The following is a 21,306-nucleotide window of genomic DNA, read 5'->3' as shown; positions in this document are numbered from 1 at the left end:
GGCACATGCTGACGCTGAAAAACCGCCGCATGCTAGCGACCCAGTTCCCTCAGTTCCGGGGCTAGACGGCCGACAACTCCGCAAGGGGCACCCACAAAATCGCTCTTTTTTTCTTCTAGCTGCATCTTGACTTGGCGCCACAAGCCCTCTTGGCGTCCTCATTGGCTCTGCCTTTGCCACCAGTGCCTGGTACCTGACAGGCGTCCATGTGGTCGGACCTTAGAGGCTTGTTTCGAAAAAGGCTCTTGGGGAGCCGACAGCGGGACGTCGAGAGTGGTGGGAGGGGAGACGACGACGAGGCACACAGGGTCCAAGCCGCAGGGGTAATTGCCCGATGAGTTTGCGTCAGCAGCAGTCTTCTCAGGCTCTGAGCTGGGGCTTCGTACCCGGAACAGCTTGGTCGCCTGCAGGCACTTAGACACCGCCGTACTCTGTACATGCCCTTCGCTTGTGGCTCTGGGCGGACCTGAGACCTCGGCGAAAACTCTGAACGCCTGGGTTTCTCACAACAAGTGTGCCATTCCCAGGGCTGTCTGCGCCAGTGACACGTGGAGACAGGTCGGTCTGGATCAATGAATCAGAGCCAGATCCGACTGGAGTCCATTTCTGATTCCGCAGAGTAGAACCGGACCTGCCAAACCAAACCGGATCAGATACAGGACGCACACAATCAGACTTTTCGCTGCTCGGGCACTAGCAACTTCAGCACTATCCACACAGCCGTTGAACGATGCCATGCCTCTGTTAAGCATAGCCACCCGGGAAGTCAAAAAAGCACGCGACCGGCAATTATTCCAACATTTCCGTTCCGTGGGCACATGACCGTCATCGTGGCAGGCCATGAATCAGGCCTGAGAAGCCGACTAGCGTTGGTGAGTTGATGGCTGACTCTGACACTGAACCCGCCTGGCCACGTTGTGCTGCCAGATAAGCAACGACAAGCGTGGCCGTGGCCAGCAAGCAAGCTTTTCCACCGCCTGCTGTGCCTGGCGATCAATTCCGCAATCCTCGCTCCAATGCTACCACTCCCACCCCTTGCCTAAGGCCCGTTGGGATCTTGGCGGAAGCCACGGGGAGCTGCCGCTTTGCCAATGAGAAGCCAAATCCACCTTCCCAAGAAGTTCTCATCCTTGCGATTTGCGATCAGACTCCTGGCTACCGGGGAAGCACCGGGGATGAGGTACGAAAACTTGGTGAGCCGTCCTGTGGGGGCTGCGCGAAAACTCTGTCCGTGCCGAGAATTCTCCCAGAGCTGGTCGCTAGGTCGTTGTGAGGGCCTGGCGCATTGACGATGAGCCCTTAGCAATTGCGAAATCGTGACAGCCGACGAGACGACGCGTTACTACGCGAGGTTGGGTTAGAAAGTCCGTTTCCATGCCTCAGGCGTCCACACTAGAGAGCAGCGGATCCACGTTCGACCATAACGGAGTGGGAACCGTTCCCTCCTTTGGGTGTAAGAGCCGTCTTTCCTCCCTCGCCATGGTCAGGCCTGTCCGGCACAGTATGAAACTGTCCTGGACGGTGCGCTGGCCGCGTGGCTCTAGCAGCGTTCTCGAATCCTCCACTTTGCCCCCAAAGCCCTCCGTTCTGCAGCCTGCAGGTGGTCCGTCTTGGTCTTGCCGTCATGTTCCTCTGTGACAATTGGTTCGCGTAGGCGATGCCCTCATCCAGCCTGACCTTCTCTGCGAGCTGCCTTGTTGTTGACTCGCCGATCACTGCCCTGGGCAGGCTTATGCAAAGCTGCCTTGATTCCGGTTTGGACCTTCTGATTTCTCTGACACCTTGTCTATAGCTTACCTGGTAGCCTCATGAAAGCAGAGCCGGATAGCCTAGTTTTGCTGGACTGTTTCAGCAAGAAGCTTTTCATTGTAATTGCGAGTCATCATGTGCGCGCGTGGCCCCTCGGGAAGTGGGATGAAGGCCTGGTCAGCTGGGTAGGTAGCCGTCTCTGTGCTTTGGTTGCCAACGAGTCTTCTGCAGGCTGTAGCCGGTTGCCAGCATTCACTTGGGGTGGGAGAACGCCATGCGTTGTAGATCCAGGGCTTGATGTCCAGCTTGTCTAGGTAGTCCACTTTGGCTGGTCATCCGAGTGAAAATTTTCATCTTGAGCAACGTCAATTGCCAGCAAGCCGAATCTGTGTGGCAAGAGATAAGTCGGAGTTCCATCCAAGAGTCCCACACTTGAAGGACTTGGTTTAGACGCTCGTTGCTTCTGCCCAACTCTTGTGCCTGGTTATTCAGGTACGCTGTGCGTTAGCAGCTGAGTGCCTCCAATGACAGGCGGTTGATGGAGAAAAGCCCGCAGGTTCGGGGGACCGGTAGGCCGGCGGACCTGACTGTTCGGTCTCTCTTGTGACGGGATGCGCTCTGTCTGATCCGTCACCGAACACGGCTCCACTCCGAGGTCGGTTGCCCACACGCCGTCAGCGGACATGTCTCCCCTTCCATCGCCTCCAAGTTCGCAGAACAAGGTTCGCGGCCAAGCAAGTAGTGAGAGCGGGATGAGCAAATTCCCTCAATCCAGGCGAGCAGTTGACAGAAGTTCGTCACACTGGGTGGTCCCAATCGTTACAGTAGTCGAATTGAGAGCGGTTGATTGGCAACTGGGCGTGATGGTCTTGGCTGGCGTCGACAAGTCCATGTCTACTGCATCGAACTGGGCCTGAAGATGGCAATGGGCTCTCCGGCATCTCCGATAGAAAGGGTGGTCGGCAATCACGATGCTCTCATTCAGAGGCAAACCAGAGTCGACGATCTCCAAGCGCTATCCTTACGTCCGAGGGAGTAACGGCCGAGGGAGGGACGATGGGATTCGACTTGATTCCTTGAAGTACCGCTTGGCAACTGCAGAGGTCAGTTATCAAAGTCTACGCAGAATTCCGCACCTTGTGAGCGCGAGAGTGTGGGTGAGAGTGAGTTCGAAGCGGGTAGCTTAAAGCCATTCCGATAAGACGCTGGTGACGTGATCCTATTATCTCATGATTCTCGTCACTTGGCGGTCAAGTTGGATGAAGAAGACACAAAGTTGTGGTAGATCTCTCTGCTCTTTCGTGGAATCGATGTGGTGGTGCTGCCTGTTATCGCGTTGTCTCGCAACGAGCTGGCACGGAGCAATGAGCCTCGGTACAGGTTCCATGGGTGACGTAGGCACTGAAGGGAAAGGAACGAATCTCTTCCAGAAGCAACTGCTTCTCAAAAAGAAGATGTAATCGGCGGTTTTCTCCTAGAGAGGACGATGTTGAGGTTGAAAAGCAGGATTGAAGGTGGGGTGTGGTCGGTTGTCCCGCTCCTCTACAGATGGGCCGTCATGGACAACCCTCACGTGACCACCTCAGGGTGAACCTCGCTCCTCGTATTCGCCCTTCGCTCTCGCCTCTCGCCCCTCGCTGTTGGATGTTGATAATCCGATGTCGATGGTCGATTCTGCTTCGGTTGATGGTTTCATTACCCTCTTGCATTTCTTTGTCTTGATAAGGAATTCCCAAACGTTCCAACTTACCCGAGACCTCACGTTGCTTCATTCGTATAGATTTTCTCGGCCAAGTGACTCTCAATCTCAGCCGAGTCCCAAAAACTTGAATATCTTGGTTCTGGGCTAATGGAACCTTCAATTTCTAGTAGACGAACTTCTTCGGAATTCCCTTGGTCATATAAGCCACTTATAGAATGTTCGATTAGCGGTGACTGTGACAAAGCTGAGCATCGCCCTACTAGACCGATATTTTCCTTCGTTCGGAGTCAGCGGTGGCCGTTGATTACCAACTCCATTGGCCTTGTCAAAACTCCGGCGCTTCCAATCTCAAATACTTTGATAAGTTCAATAAATTGCCATGTACGTCCCGTGTGAATGAAAGACGTATATCGCACGAAGCGGGACCGAATCCTCATAATTCAGAGGCCCCTTATGGAGGCTTGCTTGGAAGCACAGAGATTATCTGGTATGGTCGACTCGAAGCTCTCGATTAAGAGATTCTCGACTTATGATGAGCTAAGAAACAAGATCAAGATACCACGATCTCCTTCAACTCGGAGGTAGACGGCGGAAAGCATGACGACTGTCACGGCCTCGGCCGGCCTAGGGAGCTTTTCGCTACTATCCCACAAGCATACGTAATCAATCAAAGGCCAAGGATAACACCGAAATAGAGCTATCAACGCCAGAAAGAAGCTGGAACCGCGGGATCGAGGCTCTAGTGTGAACTCCGTCAGTACCAGACTTCATGTCAGCTCCTTTATTGCTCGCTTCCTTCAGGTACCCGAGTTTAATCAACCTTGTTACTCAAGAGTTCGGAACATCCCTTTCGCTACGTCAAGTCTGCCATGACATCAGTTTCGACAATTCCCGTCGACGCTCTTGGTTGGTTGGGTTGCGTATGGACCCAGGAGTCATCCGACTGTATCTACCAGGGCTCCTCATCAGGGTGTCTCTCATCAGCCAAAGGTGCCTTGTGTCTAGGCAGATTATACCTTTTCCGCAAGTATCGCAAGTATCAACTCGGACAGAAAGCTTCACCACCCAGCGTAGAGAACGCATGTCAACGAGACTTGCTACCAATGTTCACGGCGAGGCCTACGATCTCCATCGGGGATCTCCATCAGTTAAAAATTAGACGATACCAGATAATTCTTTCAAGATTGATTCAATCCATCGGCCTGGACCTTCTAGAAAAACTACAAGAAGGCCGAGTTCTCTCTTGGTTTGACGAGTTCTATCATCACAGCATCACTCATCTTGAACTGCTTCCGAAGATCCCCAGCGTTTACATACAACACTTGTCACCTTTTCCCTTTAACAAGTCTGAGCCCCCAAGAACAAGATGAGACTCACCCAAGCTATCCCTGCAGCATTGCTGCTCAAGCGTGCCATGGCCCAAACACCCGGCCCTGGTCCGGCGTTGGTCACTCCCGTTCCCGACCCTGCTCTCAGGAACCAGAGCAACAACGCAGACCCTCCCGAGCCGGATCCGAACGGAATAATCTCTGTAATTACGGATGACTATCTTGTTTATTGCCCGGTACGTCGAACTTACCCTCTCACTCACTCAGGGACTCTACTGATGAACGTTTAGGAGCCTACCGAGATCGTTCACAAGAACGTCACTTACACAGCCGAGACGGCTCCTACCTACGTAACCATCACGAGTCAGTCCACCAAATTTTCCAAACATATTAGAACGAGTCTAACTTTTGAAGACTGCCCCTGTGAAGTTACCTATAGCCATCCTCAGCCCACCTATCCCCCCATCATCAAGAGTTCGGTCCAGGGAAGCGAGACTCAGATAGTCACTCAGTATCCTCCCCCTGAGAAGCCCGTCTACCCTGCTCCCGGAAAGCCTGCGCAGCCTCCGCCTCCTCCAGCCCCCGGAAAGTCGGCTCCTCCAGTTCCTCCTGTGCTGCCTCCGCCTCCGCCTGGAAAGCCAACTCCAGTTCCAGTCCCTCCAGTTGCCCCGCCGGCTCCTCCCGCCGAACAGCCCGCCTCTCCCGCTCCCGCTCCTCCGGCTGGACCTACAACTCAGCCTCCAGCCCCGCCTGTTCGGGCCGCGGGTAGCAAGGTCACAAGCAAGGCTTTGGGTGCTTTCGTCATGGCTGGTGTTGCCGCCTTGGCCGTCTAAGTTGCCAAGCACAAGCTCATTCTACACTGAGGCAGCACGAAATGAGATTCATGGATGGATATCTGAATATCATGGATAGACGTCGAGCTTAATACTCGGAGGATGTAATGGATGTAACTATCAACGACATCATACAGTTCTAGATTGGCAATTCTATGTGGTATTTTCTAATATCCTTCTGGTTTCAGCGCTTCCTTTTTCAGTAACCGTAGATCTTGGCTTTTGAATAGCGTTCAGCCACATATCATGCCCGTCGGCCCGATGACATCTCTGCTCGGGAACACCGCCTTGGAATCAATCTTATTTCACAACTATTCACGTGGACGTTCTAAAGATGTAGTCAAGTCCAAGGAATCGACCTAAGGAGGGAATGCTTGATCGATGGTGAGTATATCACTAAGTGTTATGGGGTTACTCCAAGTCAAGACGAAGATGTCTTCTCGGGTCGACGTCAAGATCATGGCATATCTTCTAGAACTAATATCTACTCGTTCAAAATTCGAAGCCATGCCTACTGTTACAGTTCATAAGCGCATAACCTCATAAACGCCCCTGACCGGATATCACCGTCGCACTGCCCGTGCTATCAACTCAACGGATCAAGCATCCCCGACGCCTCCATCCGTGACCGCACCTCTCGCACCAAGGCCTTGGCCTCCTCGACCTCTACACCATCCTGACACAGCTCTCCGGCAAGGCGCTCAGCTGCCGCGTAGTCTCCGGTACGCATCGAGAATTTGGCAAGCCACATCCGGGCTTTGCTAGTCGCTGCTGTGACACCCGTACCCTCATTGCCCGCGTTCTCGTTGCCCTCAGCGCCATTGTCTGAACCCGGGGGAGAATCATTGTGAATAGCGATGGACTCTGCTGGGTCAACCTCAGCGTTCGCACCGCCATCTTCCTGAGCCACACAGAGTTCCATGTACGACTTGGCTTCTTCCTCTTCACCCAGCTGGTCATACATGGCAGCAATCTGCAAGAGGATCTCAGGGTCCATATGGCCTGTAGCGCTACGGCTACCCAGGAGATCGCCGCTTCCGAAACTGCTGCCCACGTCATAGTAGGCATCCGCGAGCAAAGCTCGCTTCAAAGCCTTGATACCGTCTCGTTCTCGGCCCATCTTTTGCAGACATGAGCCTACAGCCATCCACATCTTGCCATCCCAAGGACGCAGACCGGCAGCCTTCTTGTAGTACCAAAGCGAGTATGTATGCATTTCCAGCATCTCATATGTCTGACCCAATCCGTACCAGGCCCGATAGTCCCGTCGATTTACGTCAACTGCACGGCGATACGACTCGATAGCCGCATGCGTGTTTTTGAGTTCGACGTATTCGTGGCCCATCAATGTCCATGCCGATAGACATGACCGGTCAAGGGTCAGGGCACGTCGGAAGTACTGCACAGCCTTTTCGTGCATCGAGAGAAGGGAATAGTAGTTGCCAACGACCACGCAGGATTCCGGACGGAACTTGTCTACACTGGAGCATAGATGTGCCAGAAACGCCAGTTTTGGGCGAAGATTTAGAACGTAGAGAATGTTGGAATAGTGGTCGAGAGAATCAAGCCGATGGGGATGGAGCGCCAGCAGTCGAGTAAAGTGCTGTTCGGCAGCCATCAGATCCTTGGCGTGATAGGCAAGCAATGCGTTGCAGGTGAGGAGGAAGGATGATGTCGGGAAGATAGAGAGGAGCTGCTCAAGAGAACTGGCGAGTCCGGGTCCTTGCTGGTAGAGCTCCAGGGAGGTGTGCAGGTGAAACATGTAAGACACGATGTTCTGAGGACAATGTCTTGATATTCGATTCAACTAGAGATTTGTTAGTCGATGCGATCACCAACAACCACAAGTGAAACTCACATCCTCGACTCGAGATATTAGCGACGTCATTTCTAGCCAGCAGCCCCAGTTCATGGTGTACTTGTGTACGCTTCGGATAAAGAATTCCAATGCTCTTTCGTCATTCTTTTCCTTGGCAAGCACCATGCCATATCTACGTAGGGCGGTTAGTAGCCGTCGACATATGGTTACTGGGATCAGCACTCACAGATATTCAAGCCATCCCTGGCTGCCCAACACCTCGTCGTCTTCAGTTGTCCTCTCATCAAACCAAGTTGAAAGATACCGCCCAATGACGAGGAGTTGCTTGTTGGCCACTGTTCCAAGATCCTGAGGGCCCATAACCATCTCAGTATCCTCTTGCTTGCGCTTTTCCCCCGACATGAACTTTGCATAGAGGGCAAGGAACAAGCTCTTCTGACTGATCCTGGGAAGAGGTATCGCGGCTGATGAATCAGAAGCCTTTGCCTTTCCCTTGCCAGCTGAGGCATACGCCGGAGAACTGTCCACCCTTGATGCCAGGACACTAGACAGGAGAGAATCGGGGAGGAAAACAGCGGCGCAGCGGTCGTACTCTCTACAGTCGAATAAAGACTTGGCTAACAGGTATTTGCTCAACTCTTTTGCCTCGAGAGCTGCCTCTTCTGGGTCGCTGTTCGAAGTGTATATCGGCGAGATGTACTTGGGATCCGCAGGGTCGAGGTGCTCGTCGTCATCGTCGGTCTCGGGAAGCGCGTTAAGTAGTTCGGCGGCCCTGAATTTGTCAACTTGCGCGTCCAGCTATCCATCGGCAGGCAGTATACGCACCATTTTGAAGATTGGTAGAGACACCTCTCTGAGCATTTGACCACGGCGTCTTGGAGAGCAGCCCGCAATTGCGAGACCTCGTGGGCGCTCAGAGCCATCTCGGTCTTGTTTTGAAGGGTTGGTGGGGTAGCTCCTAGTCAGAAGCAAGAGTTGAATTGCGCAGACGCGCTGGGCCTCTGGAGCTCAATCAGCTGATATCTCGAGCTGTGTTACGGCTTCCTGATCGGTGAATGAAAAGGGGAAGGGCGATATCGGTGGCTGGAAGACGGGTTGTAGTTGTCATGAGGGACGACCTTTGACCGTTATTGGTGATCATATCAACAATCCAGGCGCGCATTCTAGTCCGTGCTATTTTATGTGACGCACGGTATAACGCACTGTATCCTCATGGGAGACAACACCGGCTCCAGTTGAAAAGTGTCCAAACCCAACTCCAGTAGCACAAAGTCTCAATCGTCTTCCCATTCTATGAAGAAAAGACGTTTATTCTTTGTATGAGGGGGCTCTTATTCGGGAAATAGTCTGTCAAACCAATGTCGCGGCCACTAAACTCACTTACACCCTCCTTCCACAGTGAATTCCGTATCACGATGGCGCTCGGGAAAGCGGATGAGGACCAATACTTGAGGCTGACAGTGAGACTGGCATGTTTATTCCCGATATTTCGGGTCATGGCAGCATTTATTCATTCTAATTTGATAATAGTGGTGATTCACTCGACAAAAAGGAGGCCATGTAGGCGAGAAGCCGGACGATATTAACTCGAGCTGGCACCGTTGTAACTCGAGCCCTAGAAAACTGCCGACCAGATATGACCTGTTCATCAAACGATTATCGACGAGATAGTGCAGGTTTCGCCAGCTAAAAGAATCTCCTCATACTTCCCTAGTTGTAACCAGCGGGATACGGCATCGTCCATCGGCTACCCCGAAGACCACACCAGGCCTGCGCGAAACTCTGAACGGTCCCACCTTTTGAGGAGGTATCATGACCTACAGCGAACCCGTCATGGTATTTCCTTGCCTCTTCTGCTGGACACCAGAAGTCAAGTGCCCCAACTACGTGTTCCTCAACAAGAGTGCCTGCGTCGACTGCCAGGTAAGGGAAACATCTTGACAGCTAAGCCCTTCAACGCACTCAGTTCTGACCGCTTCTTATTCCAGAGGCTTGGGAGGCAGCATGGAGGGAACGAGCTGATTGCGACAGACGTCCACGAGACCTTTGTGCGATACCTGCTCGATAAGTACTCGGAAGGGGGCGGTATCACATATGAGAGAATCAACGAGTACATTTCCAGTGCTAGGCAGGTCAACGTGGACAATCTCCTCACCGTGGCACTTGACTACATCTATCGAAATTTCCGGGGTCTATATCACCCCGTCTGCGACGCAGTCGAGGCGGCTCGTGATAGGGGTCCTATCCAGTGGACACCCATCAACCTCGCGGAGCGACTCGAGAGAATAAGGACCGAGCGAGAGCGACAACGCCGAGGAAATACGCCTCTGTAGGGTTCATGGGCCCGACAGTTCACGCTAGAGGTAGACATCCCGGGGAAACAAGCCGGGGAGACGACCCGGGTAGGTCGGCTTGCTGTTGGTCCTGTCTCGGGGGGCGGACACTGTGCTGGGAGGGTTGTCTGGTTGAAGCAGACGTCAACTCTATAGGCTCGAGGGCGAGTCCCTGAATGTGGCAATAGCGCCGTTATCTTTCAGATCCGGGGTTCTAGTGAATAGCGTTTGAGTTCCCAAGCTCCGCAGCAACAGTCTGGTTGAGTCATGGCCGGCTTCTTCCATCCATCCTCGACGGGCACCTTTGTAGGCAATGCCGGTAGTGTCAGGAGAACCGAGTCAGTTGGCTGTCATTCACTGTTAGCCCGTTGGATGTTCTGATAAGTCGGGTATTTCTCCGTGGTGGACGCTGATTCTGTATACCGTCACATAAACTCGTCCGCCCAACAGCACTTGACACTTTTTTACAACGAGCGAATTGGACAAAACACACCTCGAGCAACAGAAAAGACAGACATGTATCACAGCATCCAGATGGCCGTGAGCGCCCTAGACGTCTCACAGAGAGCGCGTCAGTTGCGACCTCGCACAACCCGGTCCGGCACGTGCGGTACGAATCACCACCACGGTGTCGAGTTCCCTCACCGAGCGAGGAGTGGTATAAGAGAGGGCCAGCAAGACATGAGAGCGCGGAGCGAGCCCGACCTCTGGCTGTATAAGAGCTTGGAGAATAGCATCTTGATGAGCGACGCAACAGAACACCACGGCGAGAGGGACGAGAGGCGGGACCAGCCCAAGACGATGCGCTGGCCCTGCAGCCACCATTGGGGGAAATGGGCGTGTAACAGATGGGTCAATACGATGGGAGCCAAGTGTCAGGAATGCAAGGTACGTCGATATGTCCCCTCGTCTTTTCCGCCCGTAGCCGTGGTGGTGAACGCAGCTACTAACAGGGGGGTCACTTCTGACCAATCTAGAACCGCAAGGACATGGACAGTACGCCGACGCATACTCGACTCGCGCATATGTACGATGTGGACGTGCTGGTCGAGGGGTTCCGCAACGCAGGGCTCAACGCGGCGTGCGTCGTCGACATGATGAACGACGGTGCGTCGGAGCGAGCTTTACACGACGCCCTCAAGGTGATTCAGGAGAACGACGTCGCCTGGCATGACCGCATGGAGCACATTGTCCTACTGGGCATTTTCCGGTGGAAGAGCGCAAAGGCGAAAAAGACATAGCTCCAGGCATAGGATAACGACTAGGTTCATGTATATTGGAGCAGGGAATTGGAGTTTAGGTGTTGGTCGGTCGTTTTGGCGCTTCGAGCCTAGGTAGATAGTCAATTGAACTCTAGTCCAATAGCAAAAGGAACAAACCAATCATTAAAAGCCTCTTTTCATTAAACTTTCAACAATACTAACAACATCATAAAACTATGCAAGGAATCAGCTCGTTCTTTGGGTATCATCGTCTCTCCCCCTGCTTCTCGTTCCCTTCTCCTCCTTTGAGTCTAGCGTCTGTTGAACCGCCAACTGCCAGGTTCTGCCGCATCTCACCGCCTGCTCTGCCCCTCCCCTAGCGCCGTCTTGGGACTCACCGAGCAAATCAAGTGGACAGCCCCTCCCGCTCCAATTCGCGAATAGGAAAGAGGGGCACAGCCAAGTCCCTCCTAACCGTTGCAGCTAATTGAATCAAGCAAACCAACCTAAGCCAAAGACATTCAGGTCCGGTAATTATCGTGCAGCTCCCGAGGCCAATTAATTACTCCCCGACTCCTTTCTCTTCAAAAAGGCGGTCTCTGTCTCTGTTTGTTTTCAACCTCGTCAACTCACCTTCCTCTCACCAGAATCGACCATGGCTCAAAAGACTACTCTCCAGGAGTTCAACTCCGTCTACCCCAAGCTTGAGGAGGCTCTCCTCGAGCATGCGCGTTCCTACAAGCTCCCCCAGGAGCAGCTTGACTGGTACAAGCGAGTGAGCAACCATCTCCTCCAAAGCCCAACTGATACTCCAAATACTAATGCAATGCTCCCAGTCCCTCGAGATCAACCCCCTCGGCGGAAAATGCAACCGCGGCATGTCTGTCCCCGACTCCGTCTCCCTCCTCCTCGAGAAGCCCCTCTCTGAGGAGCAGTACTTCCAGTCTGCCACCCTCGGCTGGATGACCGAGCTCCTCCAGGCCTTCTTCCTCGTCTCGGACGACATCATGGACTCGAGCATCACCCGCCGTGGCCAGCCCTGCTGGTACCGCCAGGAGGGTGTCGGCATGATCGCCATCAACGACGCCTTCATGCTCGAGGCCGCCATCTACACCCTCCTCAAGAAGTACTTCCGCTCCCACCCCGCCTACGTCGACCTCATCGAGCTCTTCCACGAGACCACCTTCCAGACCGAGCTTGGCCAGCTGTGCGACCTGCTCACCGCCCCTGAGGACAAGGTCGACCTCGACAACTTTTCCATGGAAAAGTACAGCTTCATCGTCATTTACAAGACCGCCTACTACTCCTTCTACCTCCCCGTCGCCCTGGCCCTCCACCAGCTCAACCTCGCCACCCCCAAGAACCTGAAGCAGGCCGAGGACATCCTCATCCCCCTGGGCGAGTACTTCCAGATCCAGGACGATTACCTCGACAACTTCGGTCTCCCTGAGCACATTGGCAAGATTGGTACCGACATCAAGGACAACAAGTGCTCTTGGCTCGTCAACCAGGCCCTCGCCGTCGCCACCCCCGAGCAGCGCAAGATCCTCGAGGAGAACTACGGCCGCAAGGACGACGAGAAGGAAAAGGTTGTCAAGAAGCTCTACGACGACCTCAAGCTCGAGCAGCGCTACCTCGACTACGAGGAGAAGGTTGTCGGCGAGATCCGCGCCCGCATCACCAACATTGACGAGAGCGAGGGCCTCAAGAAGACCGTGTTTGAGGCCTTCCTTGCCAAGATCTACAAGCGCAGCAAGTAAGCCGAGTTGCCCAATCAAAAAGTAGAAAAAGAAACACAAAAGCGAAAGAAACAAGCGCACGCCGCGCCGTTGAAATGCAGAGGTCATCATCATAGCCGAGCCGAGCCAACAATGAGCGTCACGACCATATAGACCAGAGATACCTCGAATGAAATAGGTGGAGGGAAAATTGACTCATAGCATTGACCAAGGAAATAAGAATAATAATAAACACTTTGTTTCCTTTTGCGATTTCAACATCAAGGACAAGAGCCTGCTCACGCCTTGTGTTATCACTGTCCTTCATGGGCTCTATAGTATCCAACCCCTTCCCCTTTTCCCATGACCGGATATATAAGGATATAAGAAGGTAGATCCGAAAGAGATTCAAAAGAACCCAAGTACAAAGGAAATAGAAATTAGAAAAGATCAGACGTAATACATACGTCTCGACTCAACAGCAACACAACACCCAACTCCTGCCCCGACGCTTTGCTTTTTGGCTCAAAGATATGTGCGCCAGCACATACAAGCTGTCCTTTTGATTTCTTCACCAGAGTGTGGATCATCCAAGACCATAGTGAAGGGGAATCTAGTCTAGGCATCATGGGCATTAACTCGTGGTCTCATAACGATATTTGCTAGCCCGCCTCAAAGGGCGGCCGGTTCAGTCTTTCCTCAGTACCTCGACGAGGAGCTTGAGAATCCCATTGTGCCAGCCCGATTGATGAGTGGCTCACTTGGGCGAGAGTCACGACCACGGGACTGATCCAAAGGTTGCGTCATCTCCCGACGGAGAGAACGAATGGGCAAAGGAGGAACGGGAGGAGCACGACTTGAAGGCTGTTGCATTCCAGCGGTAGATCGGCTCCGCGGGCGGCTGCCGGCGGGCATAGAGGAAGACGACGATGACGCAGGGATACGAGGCTGGTTGATGAGGCCAGAGCCGCTGCGGCTGTTGCTATAGGTCATCATGGCAGGTTGACCACCGGTAACGAGGCTGATGAGTGGACCACCTGTTGGAGCCTTCACACCGTGGCCCTTGCCTTCTCTCTCCCTCTCTCTCCAACCCTTTGGCTCGGGAAAGTTGACAAGGGGCTGGCCGATTGGTGGAGGGGGGATCTTCTCTCGCTTGGCATCCGCCGTCGTAGGCCTCGTGTTAGGGGCGCGGACGGACCGGCTGCGATAGCGCATCGACTGCTCCTTGGGCCGGGTCTCTGTCTTGGTTTCCTGCGCAAATGTAGGCGAAGTAACACCTCCATTCAGCAGCGAAGGTCCCTGAGTAAAGGCAGAGTTGGTGTTGGTGGCAGGAGGGCTGTTGACAGGCGCTCGCTCCGCAATCTTACGCTTCTCCTCGTAGCCTTGACCCAGCAACCCGGCAGGGGAGAACTCCTCGCCTTGAGGCAGCTGGGGTGCTGTGCGGGAGCGATGCAGAGATTTGGTCTTGGTCAAGACGTTGCGCTTCTGAGTTACCCTGCGCTCGAGCTCGGTCTTAGACTCGTGCTTGTGCTCATGTTTGTGTTCATGCTTGTCCTGATCTTTGGGCTTCTCATCAAGAAAATCCTTCCCGAATTCTTCCAAGGGCTTGTCGAAGCGATCCATATCAAGGAGTGGTTGGAAGGCACCAATGGTATAAGGGGTTTCATCCACAGAGACCTTCAGACGGTGACCCCCCTTTGTGACGGTGCTTGTCGATTTCATGGTGCTTGTAGGGGATGTCGCCGGGTCCGAGTTGAGTGAGATTTGGGGCGCCTTGTCCGTTTTAAAGTCAACTTTCTTGTTGACAAGGTACCAGCTTCGCCAGCCTTGTACATGCTCATGGAACCGCTTAGCAAGTTTGCCATCCTCGGCGCAGAAGAAATGAACAAAGTTCTCGCCGTTGGGGAAAACAAAGGTTTTCTGCTGACTCTTAACAGCATAGCAGTAACGTCGGGGCGCTTTAAGATGACGCCGAACCTCGCTCTCTCGAGGAGTGTAGATATCAAAGTCAGACAAGTGGCATAGAACAGTGCTGTCCTTGTCCGAGGGTTTAGAATCGGGCTTCTTTGACGAGTACATCTGGCCTGACTCCAACAGAGTGATAAACCGCTTATTCCACTTCCCTGGTCGGGATGAATGGTACATCTGGAAAGTGAAGCCCGGTGGAGGAGTTGGCGTACGAGGAACCGAGTTGATATCGAGGTCGGCATCGGAGCTCCCAGAGATGTCATTGGTGACAACAAGCAGCGAGTTTTGCTGGTCGCGGTCCCATGAATTCATGACATCACGAATGCGTTCATAGCGACGGAGGCGGCGCTCCAACCCGAGCTCGACATAGCACTCGATTATCACGCTCTCCTTGGGGTTGATATCGTGGGTAGTGAGATTGGCGGTCGAGTAGAGAATCTCCATAGGCGAGGTATCGGGAGTGACTGGAAGGTTGATGACGGATGAAAGGCATCGTACACACACGCGCTGGACGAGTCATGAAATTAGCACCACTTGGGATTGCAACCTATAGGGGAATGAGACTCACTCTTTCGCCTCCATTGCTGGCAGATGTAGGCGCATCGATGCCTGGCACAATGCCCTTGCCTCCTTGCTCTATAAAACTCATCTTGTCTGGAGATGAAGAATCCTCGAGGCTGTTGGAGCGGCTGAAGTCGATGGAGAAGATAGTTGGTGCCCTCGGGCTTGGCGTGCCGGCTTGGCTCGTAGTAGCATTCGATCGCCTGCCGCGAGACAAGAAAGGAAGCCTGTCGAGGAAAAAGAACCTGGTGAACTTTGGTGATGGAGTCGCAAGCTGCGCCTGGATGCGAGCGAGGTCACGTTTCCTCCCCTCAGCGAGAATGCGATCAGTTTCCGCTTCTAGACGAGCAACCTCGTCAGCCCAGAGTTCTGCTTCTTGCTCTTCCTGACGATGACGGTCGACTTCCTCGCGCTCGAGCTGTGCGACGCGCTCTGCAGTTTCAGTGTTTATGCGAAGCGCAAGAAGGTTGCGACTCTTGAAGCGAGCGATGTCACTCGCCGATGGGACGGTACGAAGAATAGGCGACGATGCTAGAGGCGATTTTGGCGCGGGCGATCTTGAGGCGGGAGAGTTGGACGGTGTTTTCCTTGGTTGATCCCAATCTCGAGTGCGACGGCGACCACGGCTCGGGCTTCGAGTAGGAGTTTGAGGACGGCTGTGACTGTGAGTTGGCCAGGGGAGTTGCGCAGAAGAAGAAACCGGACCAGACAACGGGAAGTTTGGTGATTTAGGCGTCAGGGTGAACAGGGGGCTGGACAGGGGACTTGGGAGGGGCGGGATGGCGGGCGAGGGGCCCCTTGGAGGTCCAGACGCTAAATTTAAATTGCTGGATGCGCTGGCAAAACTGAGAACCGATGGAGATGGTCGAGGAGAGAGCGCTGGGGACCGACACAACGATGGCGCCGGTGATGACGAGCCTTGGCGACGCGCCGTGGCTCCATTTCCCACGGCGCCCACCGCAGCTCGTGGAGCCAAACCGCCAATAACCCCTGTTACACTCTCCGCGAGGCCCTTGAAGAGCGCGACTCCACGAGCGCCAGCTGAAACAGAGGAAACGGGAGGCGGCGCCTGCTGTGCCTGAACCTGAACCTTGGGCGACAGCAGAGGACGCCCACGCATAAAAGTCGCAGAGGCTACGCTCTTGGACCGACGCCGACCAACGGGCCGTCCTAATAGAGTTGGCGTGTCCAGGCGGGGATAGCAATCTCCCTGAGCCAGATGGCTCCCCTCTGAAGGTGGTCCGCTATACACGTCAAACGCCCGGCGCCTTAATGACGAGGCACTCTTCCCCCGGAGACTCCGTAATCGCGACATTTTGGGAATGGGTGGCTTCACGGCATCATGCGGTTGATCCCAGGCGTCTTCGAATTGCAGCGGGGCCACCGCCGCCATGGTCGTCGTCGACGACGCCATTTGGATGCGGGCCGTCCTCGTCTGTCGCCACTAAAGAATCGGTTCCTGCAGTGGACGACGGACCCTGGATGGGATGGCGGGCGCTTCTGCAGCCCTATCGTAGTCCCCGAAAGGCCCTTAGGTGCAAGGTTGTCGGATCGATCCGCTGTCGGTCGACAATAGATTGGGCGACAGCTCGAATATCGCTTGCGATCGTCGGCAGGGGTTCTCGTATTTGTTTCTATTCCGTCTTCTTCCCCACAGAACCGTTGGAAAGTCAATTGACAGCTAGACTAATTAAGTCGAGGAAGACGGTGTCGTTTTCTCAAGATGGTACGTATTGGTCTAGCAAAGGCAGGTAGATTGGGCGGGAGGATCGGTCCCCCAGGGCGGGAAAAGGAGAAGGGCGATAATCTCGGCAAGGGCTCAACGGCGATGAAGCATTTCGACATTTGAAGCTGATGAAGCGTGAATATTGAAAGTGATGGAAGAAAAAAAAGGATTGTTAAACCTCTGGGGTAGCAAGTATCAGTTGACGAGAAAGCAAAAGGAAAGAAAGAAGGGAGGCACCTTCCCAGATAACAGAAGCAAATATCAAGAGGCAGGTTCAACGCTTGCTCAACGTTCCCCTCCACCGCGTAAATGGAGGCTTCCAGTCTCTCCCTCGCAAAGTCTCAAAAAACGAAGGCCATGCAATGCCACCAGCGATAGATGGTATGTGCTGCGCTGAACGCCCAAACCGTCTGGCATGGAGCCAGATTCACATCCCCAGCCCTGAAAAGCCGAAGCATCAAGTCCCGCCCTCTTGGGCCTCGAGAATCCATTCCAGTCTCAGTCAACGCTTGACGGGAAACACAATGAAGACAAGTCTACCTATCTGTTGGATGGCTGGGCCTGGGCAGAGGTAATGATTGCACAACCCAGAAGATCGGGGAGGGTTGAGCCGAAAGAAGAGAGACATGCATTGCATACGATTAGGTACATCTGCAAGTTAAACTGCCACTTATTTCGCTGACTATAGACTAGAGGATCAAATCTCAGATTTCCAAGAATCGCAGAGACTACTACATGACCAATTCCGTCAACTCAGTTGCTACCTTCAGCGGCCTCTTCCTAATAAAACGAGACCCAGCGACGCAAGTTCGAGATTCGCTCTTATACATGCCACGAGGTATGGTGCGGGTGCCAATGCGAGACAAGACTCCCTTTTCTCCAGCACGACTCAAGCTCGAGGAAAGCATGTACCCCAAACATCAGTTCCAAGACATCAGCCCGCCAAGCGTGCCCCAATCGGCTTCAACGGCATGCACCCTTACTTGCGAAACGCGCGAACCTCGCGCCGCCACCAGCCCTTGAAGTCGCACGCCGAAACGTCGATCCCCAAGTCCCGCAGCGCCTTTGTGCTCAAGTGACAGTCGTATGGGCGCTGGACACTGGCATTTGGATCATTCCCCTCGGTGTTGGGCTTGATGCCCTCCGTCGACAGGCCCATAATTTCTCCGAACAGCTGGACGATCTCGTACTTTGTCATGCGATCTTCGCTCGAGAACTGGAGGATATGGGGGAGGCCAGCTCTATCACCAGGTGCGGTGTCGAGATACTTGACCGAGATGTCTGGTGAACAGTGTCAGTAAGCCTCTATCACCTGTCGTGAATGAGTTGAGAAGATACACCGGCCAACAACGCGCCATCTGGCTCGAAACATCATGACTAGAGGTAGAGTGAAACATACCGTGGCAGACCCGTCCAATGTCTTCGGTATTGGTGGGATACCGGATGGCCCAATGATCCATCTTGACCTCAATCCCTTGTGTCTGAGCCTTCCACAAGGCATCCATCAGAACGTTGACGGCACTCTCGGCTGGCGTTTCAGCATTGCCGTACAAGACGGGGACTCGGAGCACGACCCCCAAGCCCTCCTTGCCAGCCTTTGCGAACGTCTCTAGCACGGCACGCTCGCCATCCAGCTTGGTCTGGCCGTAGAGGTTGGTCGGCCGCGGCTCGGCGTCGGCTTCATACGGGGCATCTCCTGGCACGCCAGGGAAGACGTAGTCGGTTGAGATGTAAATGACAAAGATGTCTCTGTCAGCTGCCAGCTGAGCGAGAGACTTGCTCGCTGCCACATTGAGGGCTCTTGCAGCCTCTGGGTCTTTGTCGACCTTGTCTGGGAATCGCTGAGCAGCGCCTTATCGTTCTCGGTCAGTCGTAGTAGAACAAGGTCAGGGCAGTGTTGGCTTACAGTGAACGATGACCTGCGGTCTAGTGATAGCACAACGTTAGCTTTACAGCGCCAGATTAACAAAACAACGGGTGTTCGAACTTGGTCTCATCAAGAAGGCTTGCTACTTCAGATTCATTGCCGAGATCAACCTTGAGGGTGCTGATTCCATCTGCGCGAGAATAGCCTGTTCCCTTGACATTCCAGCCCCGCAGTCCAAACGAAGCCGAAACTTCGCGACCCAGGAGGCCAGTGGCACCGGTGACGAGGACGGTTCGCTCAGTCATTGCGATGAGCGTTGAATTCGAGAGATTTTGCACAAGCTCGATGAGTGTAATGGTGAGAATGAAGGTGAGAGTTGAGGCGTCATACCTCAAGGTGGGGGGTTGGAATATCGCGAGGTGAGGGGCAAGTTGGACGTCAAAGTGACATGAGCCCTGTCAACCGCAAAAAGGAACATTGACGCTCCAATCGCAGCTCAAATATTGCAGTATTTAAGGATATTATAGAATTTGTATGGAATAATTGCGAGTATATAAATATGGGTACATCGGAGGGATTAAAGGGCACTAGCGGTCATTTCGTGCAATGTGTGGTTTCTTTATTGATCGTCATTATCACTACTTTACAGCTAAAGGCCAAAATGTAAATATTCTAAAATCTACTCTACTAGCTCAACCCAAAAACAGAATCTAGAAACGATCATGAGTGGTACGCGGTCCAAAACCATACCTCGACGACTCGGTCTCGCTATCGTCTCTCAGATGTGTCGCCGGCACCCTCTCGCCGTACTGCACAGCTACTTCAGATGTCTTGAGGATGCCGTTGTATGTCATGATCTCTTCCTCCGAGTTGGTCGGCGAGTGTGACCGGATCTCGGATCGGCCCTTGATATCCTTGAGTGGGAACGGTCCTGCAAGACTGCTCCGAACACCCGTACCACCACGCGATCGCTTCGCTGTTCCCGTCGTCGTCGATCGTCCGTAGCCGTCTCTTGTTGATGAGTACTTGTTTCCTGATGACTTGAGTGCTGAGAAGAACTTGGGGAACCACTGAAGGAAGAGAGGTCGCAGAGCCGGCGCCGATGCCGTGATGATGGCCAAGTTGGTCTCAACGGCAGAGTAGGTGAATCGAATATCGTAACTCCAGTCCAGATCGGGGTCCATGAAGTCGGTAAAGTAGGCCGTCTCGATGAGCCAAGACATACGGAGGATACTCATGATGGTAACACTTGAAGAGTCAGCGGGCAATCACTCTCGTTCAGGTCTTTTTACTTACGCTCCTCCGAGGACAAACACTCCAATGATTGCCGCCCTCACCTTGAGAGGCAGCTTCAACCCTAAAAATATCCAAAACGGCAGAATAAGAACCAGCACATCGGTCAGGATGGTAAGGCTCGACGTGGCAATGTAAAAGGCATTCTGGTTAATGCACATGCCATCTGGCCTCGTACTCTCCTCCTTCGCGCGGCCCCAAAAGTAGCTGACAGGTGTACACTGGAAGATGCAGGCAAAGAAAATGGCGACCATCTGGCAGAGGTTGAAGACGAGGAGGCTGATTATGCAGAGGCGGACCTCGCGCTTTTGACCGCCGAGACGCATGAGGAAGAGGAGGACCGATGTTTTTACCAGGGCGAGGATCGGATTATAGAGGATCTGGATTGTAAAGGCCCATTTCTGTCCGAGGACAAAGTCTTGGGTCAGGGGGATGTCCTTTTTGTGGATGCCGATGTAGTTGAGGCGCATCGAGTAGTAGGAGCAGATTGTTTCGGCGATGGATAGGGCCTAGGCCTGTTAGCTTGTAAGGGTGATAGGTAAGGCATATAGTATACCATTGCCATAGTAATAAGCAAGTCATCTAAACATAGTCAGTATCTTTGCGAAAAGAAAGACTATGTCAACTTACCCCAGCTGTATTGCTTCGTCGAGAAGCGCCCATATATACGAAGTACCCAGACGCAAAAGGCCATTATGGGAAAGAAGAATAAGATGAAGTACCCAATCTGCTGAAGCCGCGAATAAGGATACCCATCGTCAATCGCCTCGGAGCCATCTGTGGCTCTCTTGTGCAGCTCTCCGACGAGCCTCTGCACAGCTCCAACGTCCATCGAGGTTGAGAACCAGCTCAAAAAGGCCGAACGATATTTGATAAGGTCAACACTCCAAAAGGGTAAAGAGGAAAGAGGGAATGGATCATGTTGATCTCTGCTTAGGGTGTTAGATCTACCTATATGCCGTACATGTCGCAAGCTAGGCCTTCAGGAGAAACAAGAAAAAAGAGGAGCTAGCGTACCACCATGCTCGCACCACGCTTCAGACATGTTTGCCTGCAGAAGGCGGCTGAAGCCCGTTCGTCGATGGGTCCTCCCTCGTACAAAGAACGAACCGGAAGCGGTCCCTTGCTGTGGAAGATAGAGGGCTGTATGAGAGCGGGAGAAGGAACATGAGAGCACGCATGCACCGGGGCCGTGGTCCAAGTGGCG

General features: G+C 53.5%; 8 protein-coding genes across 8 annotated transcripts; 4 read left to right on the top strand and 4 right to left on the bottom strand.

Moving 5' to 3' along the window:
• Nucleotides 1-4,817: 4,817 nt before the first annotated feature.
• On the top strand, nucleotides 4,818-5,612 carry NCS57_01140200 (uncharacterized protein; the record flags this gene model as incomplete). The annotated part of the gene is made up of 3 exons (XM_053061119.1): nucleotides 4,818-5,015; nucleotides 5,070-5,142; nucleotides 5,194-5,612. The coding sequence occupies 3 exons, from the start codon at nucleotides 4,818-4,820 to the stop codon at nucleotides 5,610-5,612; spliced, it is 690 nt and encodes a 229-aa protein (XP_052909505.1).
• A 586-nt stretch (nucleotides 5,613-6,198) lies between these two features.
• On the bottom strand, nucleotides 6,199-8,354 carry NCS57_01140100 (ANAPC8 domain-containing protein; the record flags this gene model as incomplete). The annotated part of the gene is made up of 4 exons (XM_053061118.1): nucleotides 6,199-7,419; nucleotides 7,471-7,603; nucleotides 7,658-8,203; nucleotides 8,257-8,354. The coding sequence occupies 4 exons, from the start codon at nucleotides 8,352-8,354 to the stop codon at nucleotides 6,199-6,201; spliced, it is 1,998 nt and encodes a 665-aa protein (XP_052909504.1).
• An 889-nt stretch (nucleotides 8,355-9,243) lies between these two features.
• NCS57_01140000 (uncharacterized protein) lies at nucleotides 9,244-9,764 on the top strand (the record flags this gene model as incomplete). The annotated part of the gene is made up of 2 exons (XM_053061117.1): nucleotides 9,244-9,354; nucleotides 9,420-9,764. 2 exons carry the CDS (start codon nucleotides 9,244-9,246, stop codon nucleotides 9,762-9,764), a joined length of 456 nt encoding a protein of 151 aa, XP_052909503.1.
• A 516-nt stretch (nucleotides 9,765-10,280) lies between these two features.
• Nucleotides 10,281-11,005, top strand: NCS57_01139900 (uncharacterized protein; the record flags this gene model as incomplete). Its single annotated transcript, XM_053061116.1, has 2 exons — nucleotides 10,281-10,685; nucleotides 10,742-11,005. 2 exons carry the CDS (start codon nucleotides 10,281-10,283, stop codon nucleotides 11,003-11,005), a joined length of 669 nt encoding a protein of 222 aa, XP_052909502.1.
• Nucleotides 11,006-11,621: 616 nt separating this feature from the next.
• Nucleotides 11,622-12,726, top strand: NCS57_01139800 (uncharacterized protein; the record flags this gene model as incomplete). The annotated part of the gene is made up of 2 exons (XM_053061115.1): nucleotides 11,622-11,741; nucleotides 11,803-12,726. 2 exons carry the CDS (start codon nucleotides 11,622-11,624, stop codon nucleotides 12,724-12,726), a joined length of 1,044 nt encoding a protein of 347 aa, XP_052909501.1.
• Nucleotides 12,727-13,383: 657 nt separating this feature from the next.
• NCS57_01139700 (uncharacterized protein) lies at nucleotides 13,384-16,627 on the bottom strand (the record flags this gene model as incomplete). Its single annotated transcript, XM_053061114.1, has 2 exons — nucleotides 13,384-15,159; nucleotides 15,221-16,627. 2 exons carry the CDS (start codon nucleotides 16,625-16,627, stop codon nucleotides 13,384-13,386), a joined length of 3,183 nt encoding a protein of 1,060 aa, XP_052909500.1.
• A 1,291-nt stretch (nucleotides 16,628-17,918) lies between these two features.
• NCS57_01139600 (Methionine adenosyltransferase 2 subunit beta) lies at nucleotides 17,919-19,153 on the bottom strand (the record flags this gene model as incomplete). Its single annotated transcript, XM_053061113.1, has 4 exons — nucleotides 18,927-19,153; nucleotides 18,846-18,865; nucleotides 18,339-18,791; nucleotides 17,919-18,220 (listed from the first exon to the last, which is right to left on the bottom strand). The coding sequence occupies exons 1-4, from the start codon at nucleotides 19,109-19,111 to the stop codon at nucleotides 17,919-17,921; spliced, it is 960 nt and encodes a 319-aa protein (XP_052909499.1). The 5' UTR covers nucleotides 19,112-19,153.
• A 363-nt stretch (nucleotides 19,154-19,516) lies between these two features.
• Nucleotides 19,517-20,793, bottom strand: NCS57_01139500 (uncharacterized protein; the record flags this gene model as incomplete). The annotated part of the gene is made up of 4 exons (XM_053061112.1): nucleotides 19,517-20,054; nucleotides 20,103-20,608; nucleotides 20,656-20,681; nucleotides 20,730-20,793. The coding sequence occupies 4 exons, from the start codon at nucleotides 20,791-20,793 to the stop codon at nucleotides 19,517-19,519; spliced, it is 1,134 nt and encodes a 377-aa protein (XP_052909498.1).
• Nucleotides 20,794-21,306: the final 513 nt, after the last annotated feature.

Source organism: Fusarium keratoplasticum, chromosome 9 (assembly GCF_025433545.1).
Source record: "Fusarium keratoplasticum isolate Fu6.1 chromosome 9, whole genome shotgun sequence".
NCBI classification, from domain to species: domain Eukaryota; kingdom Fungi; phylum Ascomycota; class Sordariomycetes; order Hypocreales; family Nectriaceae; genus Fusarium; species Fusarium keratoplasticum.
Note: the sequence above shows the minus strand (reverse complement) of the source record. Positions and strands in the feature narration are given on the sequence as shown.